Source organism: Argopecten irradians, chromosome 5, assembly GCF_041381155.1.
Source record: "Argopecten irradians isolate NY chromosome 5, Ai_NY, whole genome shotgun sequence".
Taxonomy (NCBI): domain Eukaryota; kingdom Metazoa; phylum Mollusca; class Bivalvia; order Pectinida; family Pectinidae; genus Argopecten; species Argopecten irradians.
Window position 1 is genome coordinate 4,959,192 of NC_091138.1, and position 22,832 is coordinate 4,982,023.

The 22,832-nt window shown below is 33.9% G+C and overlaps 3 protein-coding genes across 3 annotated transcripts; 2 read left to right on the plus strand and 1 right to left on the minus strand.

The window, feature by feature from the left end:
* The first annotated feature begins 60 nt into the window (after positions 1-60).
* Positions 61-711, plus strand: LOC138324220 (uncharacterized). Its single transcript, XM_069269300.1, has one exon. It carries the CDS (start codon positions 61-63, stop codon positions 709-711), a length of 651 nt encoding a protein of 216 aa, XP_069125401.1.
* Positions 712-1,352: 641 nt separating this feature from the next.
* LOC138324221 (uncharacterized) lies at positions 1,353-2,003 on the plus strand. Its single transcript, XM_069269301.1, has one exon. It carries the CDS (start codon positions 1,353-1,355, stop codon positions 2,001-2,003), a length of 651 nt encoding a protein of 216 aa, XP_069125402.1.
* A 528-nt stretch (positions 2,004-2,531) lies between these two features.
* Positions 2,532-12,626, minus strand: LOC138322703 (uncharacterized). Its single transcript, XM_069266743.1, has 3 exons — positions 12,325-12,626; positions 11,734-11,775; positions 2,532-2,738 (listed from the first exon to the last, which is right to left on the minus strand). The coding sequence occupies exons 1-3, from the start codon at positions 12,590-12,592 to the stop codon at positions 2,605-2,607; spliced, it is 444 nt and encodes a 147-aa protein (XP_069122844.1). The 5' UTR covers positions 12,593-12,626; the 3' UTR covers positions 2,532-2,604.
* Positions 12,627-22,832: the final 10,206 nt, after the last annotated feature.

A 22,832-nucleotide genomic window follows, 5' to 3' on the forward strand; every position in this document is an offset into this window, starting at 1 on the left:
ATTGTTTAAACAATGAACCATTTGATTGTAAAAACAATGAACCACCTGATTGTTAGAACAATGAACCACATGTTTGACAGTACAATGAACCACCTGATTGACAGAACTATGAACCACCTGATTGACAGAACAATGAACCACTTGATTGACAGTACAATGAACCACCTGATTGACAGAACAATGTACCACCTGATTGACAGTACAATGAACCACGTGATTGACAGAACAATGAACCACCTGATTGTTAGAACAATGAACCACTTGATTGACAGAACAATGAACCACCTGATTGACAGTACAATGAACCACCTGATTGACACAACTATGAACCATCTGTCTGACAGTACAATGAACCATCTGTCTGACAGTACAATGAACCACCTGATTGACAGTACAATGAACCACCTGATTGACAGTACAATGAACCACCTGATTGACACAACTATGAACCATCTGTCTGACAGTACAATGAACCACGTGATTGACAGAACAATGTACCACATGATTGACAGTACAATGAACCACCTGATTGACAGTACAATGAACCACCTGATTGACAGTACAATGTACCACCTGATTGACAGTACAATGAACTTCCTGATTGACAGAACAATGAACCACCTGATTGACAGTACAATGAACCACCTGATTGACAGTACAATGAACCACCTGACTGACGAAAATGAACCATCAATGATTATGAACTATTGACAGAAAAACAATATACCTTCTGATTCTCGAACCTTGTGGACAACTTACTATATACTGCGCTAATATTCGCAGAGTTTTCGCGAAAATTGATGATTTACCGAAATTGAGGATTTACCAAAATTCTCGAAATTTAATACCTCACATTTGAAAAACCACCTCACATCACTGTCAGGGACTACACATCTTGTCACAGGGATGGCACTGTTAGGGACTACAAAAATAGTCGCGAAAATATTAATAGCTTGGAATATTTTCCGACTGATCGAAAAGGGAGAACTAAACCTATTACCCTGATTGGCAGAACAATCAACCACCTGATTGACACAACTATGAACCACCTGATTGACACAACTATGAACCACCTGATTGTAAAAACAATGAACCACCTGATTGTAAAAACAATGAACCACCTGATTGTAAGAACAATCAACCACCTGATTGTTAGAAAAATGAACCACATGATTGACAGTACAATGAACCACATGATTGACAGTACAATGAACCACCTGATTGTTAGAACAATGAACCACATGATTGACAGTACAATAAACCACCTGATTGACAGAACAATGGACCACCTGATTGTTTAAACAATGAACCATTTGATTGTAAAAACAATGAACCACCTGATTGTTAGAACAATGAACCACATGTTTGACAGTACAATGAACCACCTGATTGACAGAACTATGAACCACCTGATTGACAGAACAATGAACCACTTGATTGACAGTACAATGAACCACCTGATTGACAGAACAATGTACCACCTGATTGACAGTACAATGAACCACGTGATTGACAGAACAATGAACCACCTGATTGTTAGAACAATGAACCACTTGATTGACAGAACAATGAACCACCTGATTGACAGTACAATGAACCACCTGATTGACACAACTATGAACCATCTGTCTGACAGTACAATGAACCATCTGTCTGACAGTACAATGAACCACCTGATTGACAGTACAATGAACCACCTGATTGACAGTACAATGAACCACCTGATTGACACAACTATGAACCATCTGTCTGACAGTACAATGAACCACGTGATTGACAGAACAATGTACCACATGATTGACAGTACAATGAACCACCTGATTGACAGTACAATGAACCACCTGATTGACAGTACAATGTACCACCTGATTGACAGTACAATGAACTTCCTGATTGACAGAACAATGAACCACCTGATTGACAGTACAATGAACCACCTGATTGACAGTACAATGAACCACCTGACTGACGAAAATGAACCATCAATGATTATGAACTATTGACAGAAAAACAATATACCTTCTGATTCTCGAACCTTGTGGACAACTTACTATATACTGCGCTAATATTCGCGGAGTTTTCGCGAAAATTGATGATTTACCGAAATTGAGGATTTACCAAAATTCTCGAAATTTAATACCTCACATTTGAAAAACCACCTCACATCACTGTCAGGGACTACACATCTTGTCACAGGGATGGCACTGTTAGGGACTACAAAAATAGTCGCGAAAATATTAATAGCTTGGAATATTTTCCGACTGATCGAAAAGGGAGAACTAAACCTATTACTCTAAGATCATTTGTGGACCTCGGACAACAATACATTTCAGAGGAATACGACAAGGGTTAAAACCTTACCGGTACAATTCTTATTATTTTCATATTCACTGAATTTATTTTCGATCACTCTTCAATCGTGCAATCAGCTTCGTGACAAAGATGCATTTTTTTAGAGGGGCAACGCATGTCTTTTCGTGTGAGTGGAATATTGGCATGCACATGTATTTGAAAAAAACAAGCACAATAAATCAATTGCAGCACTATTTTACTCCAGACCGAATGAGTCAACACGAATCCCATTTTCTGGTTGTTGAAGCTGAGTTACTTTTTGCCAAAAGCTATCCAGTGTTTGGTTGCCATGGTGACGGTAGTCGGTGCGACAGTCGATGGTGCCTGAGTGGGTTTGGCAGTCATTTGTTGGTGACCACCAATGAATACATTCGCCCAGTTCGTGTCTGTTTCACAAAGAAAAGCATAAAAGTATAAGTAAATTTTGACATAGGTTCCGAGTTGAACCACAGGAGTAATTTACACTTTTTATGGTAAGGCAAAAAAAAAAAGATGTATGTCTGTTTAGGGTTACATTTGCAAAAAAATAGTTCGGAAGGTCGGGATTTTTTTAAGTGTCTTTCGCTCTAAAATAATGGTCGGAACCGGAGTCTGAGATCAAAATCCCAACTTTTATTATTTTTTTTCGTAAGAATGTGGAAAAAATAGGGTCGGGGGTCAAAAATTAGCGTCGACCGAGTAAATCTAAACAGACATATATTTTTTGGCCTACATAAAAATGAATGCTATGATGTACGGATAAACTAGACAATAGACAATGTTTATTAAACCAATCAAGGTCCCGCACGGGACATTTACATACAAAACATTTATGATTACATAAAGTAGACATCGCACTTATGACTAGAGATTCATAACTAGATTAAAGGTTATATAATAGTAGATATACAACCAACAGTAGATAGATACATGTAGTTAAAATGTATACAATTTGATAGTAAGATTCCTAACTGTCAGCGACAACGAGAAGTGGCTGTGTTGTTTCAGTGGGAAATTGAGTTATATAATTACCGAGGAAGGTTCTGTGAAATAAAATCAGAGGCACGAGGATCCTCATGTTTTCGGTGCTCAAGAGCCATATAAATTGGTTAAGCAGGGGCGCAGGAAGCGGGGGGGCGGGGGGGGGGGGCAAACATGTCCCCCCCCCCCCCCCCCCCCCCCCCCCCCCCATTTTCGCCCAGTGAAATGTTCTAAAAATGCACATTTGAATGTAAAAAGGGTCCTCCTTTTCATTTTTGTACTTCATTTTAGAAAATTTTCCGCTGCGCGGCGCGTTTCCTTAAACGTTCAAGCACGTAATATTCATACTTTGATAATGAAAAATTAATACACACGAACTAGACTAAAAATGTCCATCAAGGGATTATACTATTTCAAAAAATGCTTCTTAAAATATTAATTTGTTTATATGTCTTAGCAAGACAATCAATTCGTTATTATTTTGAGTTACACAACGATGTGCCGATGGTGTGAATCCGGTATGTTCAGTTGCATAATGGTATGAGAACACTCACAATTATCATTTCTAAATGCAGGTAACTTTAAATGGAAAATTTACTGTGTTAAGAACGCTTTAAAATCATCAAAATACATTATAAAACTAATCTCGGCCATTCAAAATCGTAATATATTTTTCTCGGGGGAGATCCACGGACCACCATACAACAAAAAATTGCGCCTTAAACGCTCGCAAATTCATCAAAATACATCGTCAAATTCTAAATCGTAATTTTTTTCCGGGGGAGACCCCCGGACCCCCCCCCCCCCCCCCCCCCCCCAAAAAAACACCAAAATCACGTGCCTGCGGCCCTCGCAAATTCAACAAAATGCATCGTAAAACTCATCTCTCCCATTCAAAATCGTACATTTTATTCCCGGGGGTAGACCTCCGCACCCCCCCCCCCTCAAAAAAAAAACCAAAATCTCGCGCCTTCGGCGCATGCAAAATCATCAAAATTCTAAATCGTAATATTTTTCCAGGGGATACCGCGGACCCCCCAAAATCCCAGGCTAATTTGCGTATTCATTAATTTCCTGTTAGCGATGCCACTTTCTATATATACAACTGATGTGTACAAGGATTATATGTAATGATATATGAAAAAATCAAGTATCTCCTGTGGCGCGCGAAGGGGGGGGGGGGATTACGAAATATTGTGGACCTTTGTGCGGAAATGCGAAATGAGAGATCATCTCGAATTGAAATTGGATAGAGATGAGAAATACTGTTCTGTACCAAAGTTACTTTTTAAATGACAATAAGTTGAGAGCTTGCCATCCTTCAACGTACCGCGTGTTGTGTGGCACATTTTAATATAATGTTCACGAAGACTTTTAATAAAAATGAGTTTGAATTGATATTCAGATTTATTGATTATGCTCTTTTTTGTGTTAGTCATTGAAAAGATAGAATTGATACAACTGAGCCATGAAAGTTTACCGTTTTCACATCATAATTTAGAGCATAATACCGCCTCGTGCAGCAGGGGAAATCGGTGCGTTGTATGTTCAAGATGATACCAGTACATGCATATCCTCTTGATTATTTAAAATGGATCGGAAAGCGTTCAAGTTCCGATCGTACAGCGAAGTTCGTACTTCTTTTTGTGTACACCAAGGATAAATTTGCAAAGTTTTAAATGCAGAAGCTCGCTTTCCCAATTGTTGTAGACATCATCTAGAGTGGGCGATTTTCTTTTAAATTTTGGTGCATTCGTATCAAAACAGCCCCAAATTTCAGAACCGTATAGCAAAATCGGATTGATTGTATGGTCGAACACATTCAGACTTGTTTTTACTGAAGGATTAAATGATAAGAAGTCTTTACGGAGTTTGAAGTATGCTTTCCGGGCTTTAGATCATTTAGAAATATTTTGAACAGGTTGGGACTCAAATTATCTCCCTGTCGGACACCTAGTTTTTAAGAGAAGGAGTCGGTTAAAATGTTGCCAACTACATCTTTTTAATTAGAGTGTAGAAGTTGTTACTGAGACCGAGGTTCAGTAGCTTTAATTTAAGTCCACTATGTATAACGCTGTCAAATGATTTGCGAAAATCAACAAAACATTGTATTGCTTGCTGACTTTACAGTACATGTATTTATCGATAATGGTCTTAAGTATGAACATATGGTCAGTTGTCCTAGCCTTTTTTGTGAACCCTATTAGGCAGGGATTAATAGCGTTGTTTTCTTGTAGAAAGTTGTCGATTCTGTTGTTTAGAATGCTATTGAATCATTTTCCTAGGGAACTAGTAATGGTGATCCCTCCACAGGTACCTGGCACGATTTTTTAAAACTAACATTATATATATATATATATATATATATATATATTATAGATATTATATATATATGTATATCATTGGTTAAAAATGTTCGTGCCAGGTCCCTGTTGATCCCTCTATAACTATTGGGGTCGGTGGTATCGTTTGATTTATAAATGGGCGTTATGTAGCCCTCACACCAAGATCGTGGATAAAAAACCCGTTGAAAGACAAGCGTTAAAGGTAGCAACTGACCTTGGCCATACTTCAACATCTCATTTGATATCTTGTCAAGACCAGTAGATTTGCTAGATTTAAGTTTCGAAATTGCGGAACTAATTTCTTTAAGTGTAATGCACTATATTATGTATGGCTACTACGATCGTAATATCCCATCATTAAGCTTCACATATTATTGAATCTTGGTGAGTTGCCATAAACGACAATACCAGTAGAACTTCGTGTTTGTAGACTATGCTCATTTATTTGTAACTAATTCTCTGACCCCTTTCACATGGTGGAATAGCATGAATTACATGGTGTAATTCGACTCTGATTGTAGCTGTGATCGCACCGTAAATTGTAATAGTAGTCGTTGTATTGTTTTCCCTCAAAAGAAGGTATAGCCTCCTGAACTATTATCATAGGGAGTCGACCTTCACTAAAAGAAATGATTCCGTAGTACCGTAAGAAATACCAACGACCAGTGCCTGGCAACCATTCACGTGAACTACAACGTGAACTCTTAAAGGCCCACTACCTTTCCGGAGCAAAATTTAAAGGTTTCTTAAAAACATTAATAACAAAAGAAAATATATATCGATGGCTTAAAATGAGGTTACAACACCAAACATATGCAAGATTTCCTGTCTAATGTACGATAACAGTGGAGATTCATTTCGCTGTTTTGCCGTCTAGCGCAGTGATAGTTAACTACCGCGCGGCATTTAAGACGACGGCGGGAAACATAAAACGACCCGCGTTATGAAAATTAACATTTTATTTATTCTAATTAAACAGTTCTGAAGGTGATGATAAGTGTGCTAGTAAACGTATAGTTAATAAATCCTGCGACTCTACAAAATTATTGATCTCGTTTTACATTCCTATTTCAAAAATTAAAAGCCGTTTCGGAAAGGTAGTGGCCCTTTAAAGGATTTGTGCAGCCAAATTTTTTTTTAATACGTCAGGATATTGCTTTGGATGAACGAAAAATTAAGTCCCACCCAACGAATCGCCTAGCTTTTAGCGCTATCGGTTGGTTTTGGTCGTGATTTACGTGTAGTGTCGACTACGGTTCAGAGATAATGAGCTAGGCGGTCACACGTGGTCTTGTCATGTCACAGTAGTCCGCGGCTACACAAGGTAATTAGCCCAGCTATTACTATACATCTATACAACACATACACGTATATGTACGTTAGATAAACAATTTGAGTTTTTCGAATAAACGGTTGTTCTAGCTTTATGATGTAGATATTTTCAGTTTCAAAACATTCCATTTCAAACATTCAAACAAGCATATATCTAATTTTATATTTGATAATCAGTCCAATTTGATAGCGATATCAAAGTGATGTTCGGATCAGTATGGACTGAGATTTAGATAGCATATTATGTAAATTTCTGTGTAATAAAAGAACAGTATAAGATCTTAGTTCACTAAAAGAAATGATTCCGTAGTAGTACCGTAAGAAATACCAACGACCAGTGCCTGGCAACCATTCACGTGAACTACAACGTGAACTCTTAAAGGCCCACTACCTTTCCGGAGCAAAATTTAAAGGTTTCTTAAAAACATTAATAACAAAAGAAAATATATATCGATGGCTTAAAATGAGGTTACAACACCAAACATATGCAAGATTTCCTGTCTAATGTACGATAACAGTGGAGATTCATTTCGCTGTTTTGCCGTCTAGCGCAGTGATAGTTAACTACCGCGCGGCATTTAAGACGACGGCGGGAAACATAAAACGACCCGCGTTATGAAAATTAACATTTTATTTATTCTAATTAAACAGTTCTGAAGGTGATGATAAGTGTGCTAGTAAACGTATAGTTAATAAATCCTGCGACTCTACAAAATTATTGATCTCGTTTTACATTCCTATTTCAAAAATTAAAAGCCGTTTCGGAAAGGTAGTGGCCCTTTAAAGGATTTGTGCAGCCAAATTTTTTTTAATACGTCAGGATATTGCTTTGGATGAACGAAAAATTAAGTCCCACCCAACGAATCGCCTAGCTTTTAGCGCTATCGGTTGGTTTTGGTCGTGATTTACGTGTAGTGTCGACTACGGTTCAGAGATAATGAGCTAGGCGGTCACGTGGTCTTGTCATGTCACAGTAGTCCGCGGCTACACAAGGTAATTAGCCCAGCTATTACTATACATCTATACAACACATACACGTATATGTACGTTAGATAAACAATTTGAGTTTTTCGAATAAACGGTTGTTCTAGCTTTATGATGTAGATATTTTCAGTTTCAAAACATTCCATTTCAAACATTCAAACAAGCATATATCTAATTTTATATTTGATAATCAGTCCAATTTGATAGCGATATCAAAGTGATGTTCGGATCAGTATGGACTGAGATTTAGATAGCATATTATGTAAATTTCTGTGTAATAAAAGAACAGTATAATGTAACACTATCTTTTTACGAGTAAAATTCCAAAATTTAGCATGAATATATCTAGAATCCGTGTTTTTATTTCAAACTTCTGCCATAACGATGCAAACACGGCACAATTTTTGAGTAAAAATAAAATGTGGACGGTTATCAGTTATGTGATATTGGAGTAACAGTACCGAACTTATACCGAAAATACTATGTATATCTATATTGTTGCCTTTGAAACTTTATCCATAACGTTTACTAAAAAGCAGAAATACATCAATGATATTTCTGATATATGTTTCTAAATTACAGTATAAGTGTAGATTTAAATTCATTATTTCAAAATCCTTAAAATAGTATAGTCATTGTCGATCCTTTTGTATATCATACCGAGATGAACATTTATCGTATAATCCAAAAAGTATACATATAGTGTTCAAATGAAAAATTACTTGTATACGGGAATTATAAATAGATATAATATCTTGTACCTTTTCAAAAATATACTTATAGTGATATTTAAACAGGTATATTTAGTGTGGCAATGCTGTAACCCTTCTTGTATGCCTATACATGTAGATTCGAAACGGTGAAAATACATGCTTAGAATTTTCACAATTTTTACGGGAGATTGCTATATGCCACAATTCCGTAATTAAGGTTAAATCTTTAGTTGAAATAGTTCTTAGAACCATTTTTGTTTCTGAATAAGTCAACTTCCATTATTGTTTTAACTGTGTACAACATATATATATAATATGTAATATATATAGGTATGATCAGGGATATTTTATTTCCATTTGCTTTTACATCTTCATTTTAAAAATGTAGGTGACAATAAAAAAATCTAGAGCATAGATGTACGAGGTTTCCATAATTCAAACACAATCCAATTAACGGATGTCATAACCTGATTGACAGTAAGACAATAGCAAATACCGGATATAGTCCACCGAATAGCAAATTGCCCGTGGCCAAGTAGTTACAGGAGAGTTCGATGAATGGCGTTGTATACAGGTAAACAACATCCTGGTCCAGGTATTACATAACCATCAAACCAAAGGCATGGCTAATTATATATCTATATCGAAGTATCTACTCGTATATCGATTAAAAATTGAAAGCGACCGCACGGTCTGAAAAAAAAATAGTTTGTTTTGCTTAATATCTCAATATTTAGATCTTTTACAATATCAAAAATAAATTCTTTCTATCATATGTTAAAACGTTTTACGGTATTGTAATAAATGTATCTCAATTTATTCGGTTAGAAACACACAACTCAATGTTTGTAATGATCAATCATCAGTGTGTACGTACGTCAAGCATCATATCCTCGATGCTTTAATCAAGGATTTCTTTACTTGTTACGTAAGATTTCATTTTACAGTCACAAACTTTGTAATTCACAATGTATCAAAGATACAGACTACAGGGAAATATTATCTTATTAAAGCTTTTTCGTTGCTGAACTCCTCGACAAAAAAAAATCCGAAACTTTTATTTCTGTGTGGATTTTCTTTCATAATTACACGAAGATACCTGCTATTAGCAGTGGCGTAGCTAGGTCTGGATAGGTCTGCATGCCTGGGGGTGCAGGGTGCGACAGCCCCCTGCTCTGGGTCCAGGGGCGAAGCCCCGGTAGGGGGTATGGGGGGCGAAGCCCCCCAAAAGCTGACGGGAAATTGTTACAACGTAGTAACCATTTTACTTCTTTGGTAACTATTAACGTATATACCAATGGTTAAATGGAGGTAACGATATTTAGTTGATAACCATTCAAAACTATACACAAAATCAGAACTGTGGTGATTTTTTTTATATACATATAAATAGTACTATACTAGACTCCCCTGACAAATGCTCGAACAAAAAAACAACGGATTTTTGTCTGTAAAAATTAAAATAGTAAGCAATGGGAGAATTTTGTGTTATTTCAACTGATGAAAAACTTATAGCGAATATTTTAAACAAAATTGATATTAAGTTTACGTAATTGCGTAAGAAGGGACCAGTCCTCGACCACCTCAATAAAAAAATTAAACATAGTATTTATGACCTATTTTTCTACATAGTCTGTGCTATTTCTAACAATTACAATAACAATTTTTTTTCTTAATCAACAATCTGTTCATGTTCTACAAAAATAAAAGTCAACTATTTCGTGAGTAGACACCGAAAATCATGGATTAACACGCGTTTTAACGGGGCGGGAAGTGAACTAAAGTTGAAAAATTCACTTTGGCCAAGAACATATTGCAATTGCTATTTCAGTTGATTTGCTATCATTTAAATATAGTTATATGTTTTTAGAATATTTCTCACTTTTCATGCAATGTTGTTTATTTTGGTATTCGTAAGTGTTTCCCGATTCAAAATCCACATTTGCTTGAGGGAATTTGGTGAAGAAGTCTAATATTGTCGTCGACAAGATTCAAACAATCAAATTTAACAACTTAATGCACGTGGTAACCGGAAATATATAGACTATTCTAATAATTTTCCAGAATGGCCAATCTTCAAGTCTGTCAAATGTGCACAAAGTTATGTTAGGCATACAGTTGGACATACATGTATCATATGTATTTATACGTAATTTATATGTTGTGTTTGTTCTGACTGTACAAAAATGTAAGTCAGATTATTTATTGCATGCTTGAGCATGCAAGCATGCACGGGCGCTACGCCACTGATTAGAGCATAAATTAGAGTATTTGAAACATCGAATTTCACTCTTTTAGTTATTTACATTCGAGCCAAAGTTATTGTACGATTAACTTCACTCAAAAGTAATCATAAAAAATAGTTGACCGGCTTTTCCTGTGACCGTCGATGTAAGTGATAGCACATCAGTTATAGTACAGCTATAAGCCACGGACTATTATGACGTCACACGGTTTAGAGCTAGAAAATATGCATAATCGGGCGGTCAGAATTTTGGACCTCGATATCGACGGCTAACAGGTTATTCCGGTCGCGTGGGACACGGAGAGGTTTCTATACGTGCTAATAAAGCCATTTCCGGCATAAACTGAAATTATCATTTTTGACTGCACAAATCCTACAATACTATACCAACAAATGCAAAAAAAAAAGTTGTTTGGCAGGAGATTGTACGATGGACCAAACAAGGAGTACCAAGGCATGTAACATTTTTAAGTCAGCATTTTAAGAATATTTCTCAGATGCAAAATTGATATTTTACAGTGTAATACGGGAACCCTATTTCCGAGCATCAAAATCGTCCGTTCAATAGCATAATACCTGTCATAGGTAAACTTGTAACTGTAAAGTGGAACCGAACGCTAAGATCAAAGCCTAACTACACCAGATGTAATTCATGCCAGTTCACCTTGTTCCAAAATGAAAACCTCTAACTTTAGATTGTAGAGCAGATGTAGGCCCGTGTGTCCACTAGATGTGAAGGGTTTTAGAAAGGTTATTGTTGAGGTGTATATATGTCGGTGGGCTTAGTCTGCTAACCACTTACTGCTGTTGGTATTTGGGGGTCCGTTCACGTTAGGCGGAAAACCTTAAAAGCAATAATAAACATGCATAAAAATGATATAAACGGTTTCATCAAAAATGTGGTCTAATTTATCTTGGAGAAGAACAATACTTGGTATTCAAGTTTTACTAGGAAAAATATTGCTCATGAAAAACAAGAAAAAAAATGCTCATCAACCGGAAAACGAATCTTAGCGGAGAGATATATTACGTTACCGTTCTAAATATCCAAGGCGCTGTCCAGATGTGTGTATACAATGGAGGATGGTCTTATCATATGCTAAAATATTGGTACATCGGGTTTTGGCAAAAAAAAAAAAAAAAAAATGCTGGCAATAGTTATGTCTGACGTCCAAAAATGTCGATTGTTCAGGGTACCGTTTTACAAAGAGGGTGTAACTTATTGACCTCTTTGTGAAATTAAAATATACCTTTACTTTACGTAACCTGGAACAAATCTAATGACTATATCCTAAATGGACAAAGACAGAAAATTCTGATAAAAATACATTGGCCGTTTTCTTCAAAACACGCTTTGTAATAGAAAGTTGAACTTCGACGATAAAGAAATTACCAAACATATTCGTCATGACGTTACCCATCCCGTTGGCGAAGCTGGTCATCACATTCATTCCACCATTCATCATATTCATTCCACCATTCATCATATTCATTCCACCATTCATCATATTCACTCCGCTATTCATCATCATGTTCATCCCGTTTCCAGCCATAGTGTGTAACGAATTAATAATCGTCTGCCTGCCATCCCTCTCTGGCTCCAATGGTGCTGCCAGGGAGTCGCAGCAGAGAGCTACCACAATCAGTACTGATGAGAACATTGTTACCGACCTATGTGACGGACTTCACGTACAACGTTACTTATCTAAAAGGCTTGTTTTATATTCGATTTTCAACTGTGGCCTAAAAAGGTGACCTCTGGCAAAATGGAACAAACGGAATATTCCACCATTAGGCATTTAGGATACCAGTACATGAAGATTCCTCAAGTGTGCTTTGGCCCAAAGAAAAACCAACAAATAAAACAACAATTACCAGTGTAAATAATTTGTGTGCATGTGTGTATAATTACTAGTGTAAATAATTTGTGTACATGTGTGTATAATTACTAGTGTAAATAATTTGTGTGCATGTGTGTATAATTACTAGTGTAAATAATTTGTGTGCATGTGTGTATAATTCAATTTTGCTTGTTACGAGCATTTTCATTGGCTTAAAAATTTACTTTATCAGCCCATAAAGGAAAAAATGGCGTCGCCGTTTATAACGTTGCTTCTGATTGGCTGAGATGACGGCGTAATGATTTCATAGACAAAAGAGTCCCAAAATGAATTTTGAATATTGAAGAGATTATCTTTAGTAAATTGAATTATAAGGATTAATTTGAATATATTTTTTATGTTATGGAGATATAACACAAAAATCTGAGTGTACTCTCATCATAAACCGCTTCGCGGTTTATTTAGAGTACACTCAGATTTTTGTGTTATATCTCCATAACATAAAAAATATATTCAAGTTAATCCTTATATAATTACTAGTGTAAATAATTTGCGTGCATGCGTGTATAATTACTAGTGTAAATAATTTGTGTGCATAATTACCAGTGTAAATAATTTGTGTGCATGTGTGTATAATTACCAGTGTAAATAATTTGTGTGCATGTGTGTATACTTACTAGTGTAAATAAATATATCACATGATGGAATACGTCACAAGTCAGAAATCGTACTACTGACATTGTATCTCATTTAGCAGGATTTGACGTTTAGGATAGTAGGTCGATCTCTGGTTAGCGTGATCCAGTCCTTGTCTTATGTCAAGCCACAACAGATATCTGATAGGTCATAGACATTTGGTGCCTCACACCAAACCCTATATGTCACAGGGCATCGACATGTCTAAGAGGACATTTACCTAGTAGTAATATGAAAATATAACAGACTTACTTCAATACACTGTACAAGCAAATAGCAAGTCGTCTTTCTTCTGTTCTAAAAAAAACTTCGTTATGAAGTGAAGAGTTTAGACTCGCAGACATGGGAGGACAGATGCATGTAAACACGATCATCATTATTGCCTGATAGTTGTATACAGGAATCGCAAAGATACATGTAGATATGCTTTTCTTTTTATAAATGAGTACAAGAATCAGAGACAATTTTAGTTATTGGACTCCTCAATATCTAATTTGAGTGCGAGTATAAGAAGTAGATTAACGGTATGTAGATTACAAGAAAACATAGTGTATAAAAACAAATCCTTGGTTGTTGGTGTATTTCAGGTTGTCAACCCATTCAATATCTTGTATGAAAATGATTCTCCTTATTTCTTGTGAATTAAATACATAAGCAAATGTTTGATAAAATGTTAGAAAAGTAGTGGGCCTTTAAAGTGAATAGTCGGGCAAAGAAAACCAGTCTAAATGCGTTCATTGGCCTTCCAAAAGTTCTCACATATTAATACGACGGTCAAGTTAGTAAAGAAAAGCTGAAAGCATTGAAAGCGAGGCTGCGTGGAAATGTAACCACGGACATTGTGAGCCGGGAGGACGTTTTAGAATTTCCATACTTTAAATTAATTTCTTCGTACGCAGACAGATTTTGACGAGACATTTTATTTTTCCATTTCATAAGAAATTATACTGGATACATTCACACCATTTTTACCGACTTTAGCCATCCTTGCCCGACTGTTCACTTTAAGCGTATATCTAAAATAAAATAACAAAATTGAAAATGAATTTACCATAGTTTTATTTCCTCTGTCTATGTACAGAACAGACAGTTATATCATTAAGTGAAACACACAGGGAGTACACTAATCTGAACAAGCTGGCAACACACGTCCCAACACTGAACAAGCTGCCAACACACGTCCCAACACTGAACAAGCTGCCAACACACGTCCCAACACTGAACAAGATGGCAACACACGTCCCAACACTGAACAAGCTGGCAACACACGTCCCAACACTGAACAAGCTGGCAACACACGTCCTAACACCGAACAAGCTGGCAACACACGTCCCAACACTGAACAAGCTGGCACACACGTCCAAACACTGAACAAGCTGGTAACACACGTCCCAACACTTAACAAGCTGGCAACACACGTCCCAACACTGAACAAGCTGGCAACACAAGCTGGTTATCTGTACCTATAACATAATATAGTATAATGGTATGTTGGTTATCTATACCTATAACATAATACAGTATAATGGTATGTTGGTTATCTATGTCCCTATAACATAATACAGTATAATGGTATGTGGGTTATCTATACCTATAACATAATACAGTATAATGGTATGTGGGTTATCTATGTCCCTATAACATAATACAGTATAATGGTATGTGGGTTATCTATTACCAATAACATAATACAGTATAATGGTATGTGGGTTATCTATACCTATAACATAATACAGTATAATGGTATGTAGGTTATCTATGTCCCTATAACATAATACAGTATAATGGTATGTGGGTTATCTATGTCCCTATAACATAATACAGTATAATGGTATGTTGGTTATCTATGTCCCTATAACATAATACAGTATAATGGTATGTTGGTTATCTATGTCCCTATAACATAATACAGTATAATGGTATGTTGGTTATCTATACCTATAACATAATACAGTATAATGGTATGTGGGTTATCTATGTCCCTATAACATAATACAGTATAATGGTATGTGGGTTATCTATACCTATAACATAATACAGTATAATGGTATGTGGGTTATCTATGTCCCTATAACATAATACAGTATAATGGTATGTTGGTTATCTATACCTATAACATAATACAGTATAATGGTATGTGGGTTATCTATGTCCCTATAACATAATACAGTATAATGGTATGTTGGTTATCTATACCTATAACATAATACAGTATAATGGTATGTGGGTTATCTATGTCCCTATAACATAATACAGTATAATGGTATGTTGGTTATCTATGTCCCTATAACATAATACAGTATAATGGTATGTTGGTTATCTATACCTATAACATAATACAGTATAATGGTATGTTGGTTATCTATGTCCCTATAACATAATACAGTATAATGGTATGTTGGTTATCTATGTCCCTATAACATAATACAGTATAATGGTATGTGGGTTATCTATACCTATAACATAATACAGTATAATGGTATGTGGGTTATCTATGTCCCTATAACATAATACAGTATAATGGTATGTTGGTTATCTATACCTATAACATAATACAGTATAATGGTATGTTGGTTATCTATGTCCCTATAACATAATACAGTATAATGGTATGTTGGTTATCTATACCTATAACATAATACAGTATAATGGTATGTTGGTTATCTATGTACCTATAACATAATACAGTATAATGGTATGTTGGTATCTATCCTATAAATAATACAGTATAATGTATGGGTTATCTATACCTATAACATAATACAGTATAATGGTATGTTGGTTATCTATACCTATAACATAATACAGTATAATGGTATGTTGGTTATCTATGTCCCTATAACATAATACAGTATAATGGTATGTGGGTTATCTATGTCCCTATAACATAATACAGTATAATGGTATGTGGTTATCTATCCTATAACATAATACAGTATAATGGTATGTGGTTATCTATGTCCCTATAACATAATACAGTATAATGGTATGTTGGTTATCTATACCTATAACATAATACAGTATAATGGTACGTGGGTTATCTATGTCCCTATAACATAATACAGTATAATGGTATGTTGGTTATCTATGTCCCTATAACATAATACAGTATAATGGTATGTGGGTTATCTATACCTATAACATAATACAGTATAATGGTATGTTGGTTATCTATGTCCCTATAACATAATACAGTATAATGGTATGTGGGTTATCTATACCTATAACATAATACAGTATAATGGTATGTTGGTTATCTATGTCCCTATAACATAATACAGTATAATGGTATGTGGGTTATCTATGTCCCTATAACATAATACAGTATAATGGTATGTGGGTTATCTATACCTATAACATAATACAGTATAATGGTATGTTGGTTATCTATGTCCCTATAACATAATACAGTATAATGGTATGTGGGTTATCTATGTCCCTATAACATAATACAGTATAATGGTATGTGGGTTATCTATGTCCCTATAACATAATACAGTATAATGGTATGTTGGTTATCTATGTCCCTATAACATAATACAGTATAATGGTATGTGGGTTATCTATGTCCTATAACATAATACAGTATAATGGTATGTGGGTTATCTATGTCCCTATAACATAATACAGTATAATGGTATGTGGGTTATCTATCCTATAACATAATACAGTATAATGGTATGTGGTTATCTATACCTATAACATAATACAGTATAATGGTATGTTGGTTATCTATGTCCCTATAACATAATACAGTATAATGGTATGTTGGTTATCTATACCTATAACATAATACAGTATAATGGTATGTTGGTTATCTATACCTATAACATAATACAGTATAATGGTATGTGGGTTATCTATGTCCCTATAACATAATACAGTATAATGGTATGTGGGTTATCTATACCTATAACATAATACAGTATAATGGTATGTTGGTTATCTATACCTATAACATAATACAGTATAATGGTATGTTGGTTATCTATACCTATAACATAATACAGTATAATGGTATGTTGGTTATCTATGTCCCTATAACATAATACAGTATAATGGTATGTTGGTTATCTATACCTATAACATAATACAGTATAATGGTATGTTGGTTATCTATGTCCCTATATAACATAATACAGTATAATGGTATGTTGGTTATCTATACCTATAACATAATACAGTATAATGGTATGTTGGTTATCTATGTCCCTATAACATAATACAGTATAATGGTATGTGGGTTATCTATACCTATAACATAATACAGTATAATGGTATGTTGGTTATCTATGTCCCTATAACATAATACAGTATAATGGTATGTTGGTTATCTATACCTATAACATAATACAGTATAATGGTATGTTGGTTATCTATGTCCCTATAACATAATACAGTATAATGGTATGTGGGTTATCTATGTCCCTATAACATAATACAGTATAATGGTATGTTGGTTATCTATGTCCCTATAACATAATACAGTATAATGGTATGTAGGTTATCTATGTCCCTATAACATAATACAGTATAATGGAATGTTGGTTATCTATGTCCCTATAACATAATACAGTATAATGGTATGTGGGTTATCTATACCTATAACATAATACAGTATAATGGTATGTGGGTTATCTATGTCCCTATAACATAATACAGTATAATGGTATGTTGGTTATCTATACCTATAACATAATACAGTATAATGGTATGTGGGTTATCTATACCTATAACATAATACAGTATAATGGTATGTGGGTTATCTATGTCCCTATAACATAATACAGTATAATGGTATGTTGGTTATCTATGTCCCTATAACATAATACAGTATAATGGTATGTTGGTTATCTATGTCCCTATAACATAATACAGTATAATGGTATGTTGGTTATCTATGTCCCTATAACATAATACAGTATAATGGTATGTAGGTTATCTATGTCCCTATAACATAATACAGTATAATGGTATGTTGGTTATCTATGTCCCTATAACATAATACAGTATAATGGTATGTGGGTTATCTATACCTATAACATAATACAGTATAATGGTATGTTGGTTATCTATACCTATAACATAATACAGTATAATGGTATGTGGGTTATCTATGTCCCTATAACATAATACAGTATAATGGTATGTTGGTTATCTATACCTATAACATAATACAGTATAATGGTATGTTGGTTATCTATACCTATAACATAATACAGTATAATGGTATGTTGGTTATCTATACCTATAACATAATACAGTATAATGGTATGTGGGTTATCTATACCTATAACATAATACAGTATAATGGTATGTTGGTTATCTATACCTATAACATAATACAGTATAATGGTATGTTGGTTATCTATACCTATAACATAATACAGTATAATGGTATGTTGGTTATCTATACCTATAACATAATACAGTATAATGGTATGTTGGTTATCTATCCTATAACATAATACAGTATAATGGTATGTTGGTTATCTATGTCCTATAACATAATACAGTATAATGGTATGTGGTTATCTATACCTATAACATAATACAGTATAATGGTATGTTGGTTATCTATGTCCCTATAACATAATACAGTATAATGGTATGTTGGTTATCTATGTCCCTATAACATAATACAGTATAATGGTATGTTGGTTATCTATACCTATAACATAATACAGTATAATGGTATGTTGGTTATCTATACCTATAACATAATACAGTATAATGGTATGTGGGTTATCTATACCTATAACATAATACAGTATAATGGTATGTTGGTTATCTATGTCCCTATAACATAATACAGTATAATGGTATGTGGGTTATCTATGTCCCTATAACATAATACAGTATAATGGTATGTGGGTTATCTATGTACCTATAACATAATACAGTATAATGGTATGTGGGTTATCTATGTCCCTATAACATAATACAGTATAATGGTATGTGGGTTATCTATGTCCCTATAACATAATACAGTATAATGGTATGTTGGTTATCTATACCTATAACATAATACAGTATAATGGTATGTTGGTTATCTATGTCCCTATAACATAATACAGTATAATGGTATGTTGGTTATCTATGTCCCTATAACATAATACAGTATAATGGTATGTTGGTTATCTATGTCCCTATAACATAATACAGTATAATGGTATGTTGGTTATCTATGTCCCTATAACATAATACAGTATAATGGTATGTTGGTTATCTATACCTATAACATAATACAGTATAATGGTATGTTGGTTATCTATGTCCCTATAACATAATACAGTATAATGGTATGTGGTTATCTATGTCCCTATAACATAATACAGTATAATGGTATGTGGTTATCTATCCTATAACATAATACAGTATAATGGTATGTTGGTTATCTATGTCCCTATAACATAATACAGTATAATGGTATGTTGGTTATCTATACCTATAACATAATACAGTATAATGGTATGTGGGTTATCTATGTCCCTATAACATAATACAGTATAATGGTATGTGGGTTATCTATGTCCCTATAACATAATACAGTATAATGGTATGTGGGTTATCTATGTCCCTATAACATAATACAGTATAATGGTATGTGGGTTATCTATACCTATAACATAATACAGTATAATGGTATGTTGGTTATCTATGTCCCTATAACATAATACAGTATAATGGTATGTTGGTTATCTATGTCCCTATAACATAATACAGTATAATGGTATGTTGGTTATCTATACCTATAACATAATACAGTATAATGGTATGTTGGTTATCTATACCTATAACATAATACAGTATAATGGTATGTTGGTTATCTATGTCCCTATAACATAATACAGTATAATGGTATGTTGGTTATCTATGTCCCTATAACATAATACAGTATAATGGTATGTGGGTTATCTATACCTATAACATAATACAGTATAATGGTATGTTGGTTATCTATACCTATAACATAATACAGTATAATGGTATGTTGGTTATCTATGTCCCTATAACATAATACAGTATAATGGTATGTTGGTTATCTATACCTATAACATAATACAGTATAATGGTATGTGGGTTATCTATGTCCCTATAACATAATACAGTATAATGGTATGTTGGTTATCTATACCTATAACATAATACAGTATAATGGTATGTTGGTTATCTATGTCCCTATAACATAATACAGTATAATGGTATGTGGGTTATCTATGTCCCTATAACATAATACAGTATAATGGTATGTTGGTTATCTATGTCCCTATAACATAATACAGTATAATGGTATGTTGGTTATCTATGTCCCTATAACATAATACAGTATAATGGTATGTTACCTATAACATAATACAGTATAATGGTATGTTGGTTATCTATGTCCCTATAACATAATACAGTATAATGGTATGTTGGTTATCTATGTCCCTATAACATAATACAGTATAATGGTATGTTGGTTATCTATGTCCCTATAACATAATACAGTATAATGGTATGTTGGTTATCTATACCTATAACATAATACAGTATAATGGTATGTTGGTTATCTATGTCCCTATAACATAATACAGTATAATGGTATGTGGGTTATCTATGTCCCTATAACATAATACAGTATAATGGTATGTGGGTTATCTATACCTATAACATAATACAGTATAATGGTATGTTGGTTATCTATGTACCTATAACATAATACAGTATAATGGTATGTGGGTTATCTATACCTATAACATAATACAGTATAATGGTATGTTGGTTATCTATGTCCCTATAACATAATACAGTATAATGGTATGTTGGTTATCTATACCTATAACATAATACAGTATAATGGTATGTTGGTTATCTATACCTATAACATAATACAGTATAATGGTATGTTGGTTATCTATGTCCCTATAACATAATACAGTATAATGGTATGTTGGTTATCTATGTCCCTATAACATAATACAGTATAATGGTATGTGGGTTATCTATACCTATAACATAATACAGTATAATGGTATGTTGGTTATCTATACCTATAACATAATACAGTATAATGGTATGTTGGTTATCTATACCTATAACATAATACAGTATAATGGTATGTTGGTTATCTATACCTATAACATAATACAGTATAATGGTATGTTGGTTATCTATGTCCCTATAACATAATACAGTATAATGGTATGTTGGTTATCTATACATATAACATAATACAGTATAATGGTTTGTGGGTTATCTATGTCCCTATAACATAATACAGTATAATGGTATGTGGGTTATCTATGTACCTATAACATAATACAGTATAATGGTATATGTGGGTTATCTATACCTATAACATAATACAGTATAATGGTATGTTGGTTATCTATACCTATAACATAATACAGTATAATGGTATGTTGGTTATCTATGTCCCTATAACATAATACAGTATAATGGTATGTGGGTTATCTATGTCCCTATAACATAATACAGTATAATGGTATGTGGGTTATCTATGTCCCTATAACATAATACAGTATAATGGTATGTGGGTTATCTATGTCCCTATAACATAATACAGTATAATGGTATGTTGGTTATCTGTACCTATAACATAATACAGTATAATGGTATGTGGTTATCTATGTCCCTATAACATAATACAGTATAATGGTATGTGGGTTATCTATGTCCCTATAACATAATACAGTATAATGGTATGTGGTTATCTATGTCCTAACATAATACGAATGGTAACATAATACAGTACATAATGGTATGTGGGTTATCTATGTCCCTATAACATAATACAGTATAATGGTATGTGGGTTATCTATGTCCCTATAACATAATACAGTATAATGGTATGTGGGTTATCTATGTCCCTATAACATAATACAGTATAATGGTATGTTGGTTATCTGTACCTATAACATAATACAGTATAATGGTATGTGGGTTATCTATACCTATAACATAATACAGTATAATGGTATGTTGGTTATCTATACCTATTACATAATACAGTATAATGGTATGTTGGTTATCTATACCTATAACATATAGAGAATACATGGTTAGTATCTTACAATACAAGGTTTATTTTGGTGCGAGACTTAGGAAAGCCGAGATGACGAGGCTTTGCCGAGTCATCTCGGCTTTCCGTGTCGAGAACCAAAATAAATCTTGTATTGTAAGATACTAAGATTCTGTTGTATTGTAAGATACTAAGATTCTGTTTATCCTGCAACTATTATGGCATTCAAAACGAAAGCAAATTGACAGTTATTTACTTGGTTTCGCTCGAAGCGTGACGCTTCTTTAATGCGGAGGTAAATATTCATTCACTAAACCGGATGAGAGTGTACTCCTT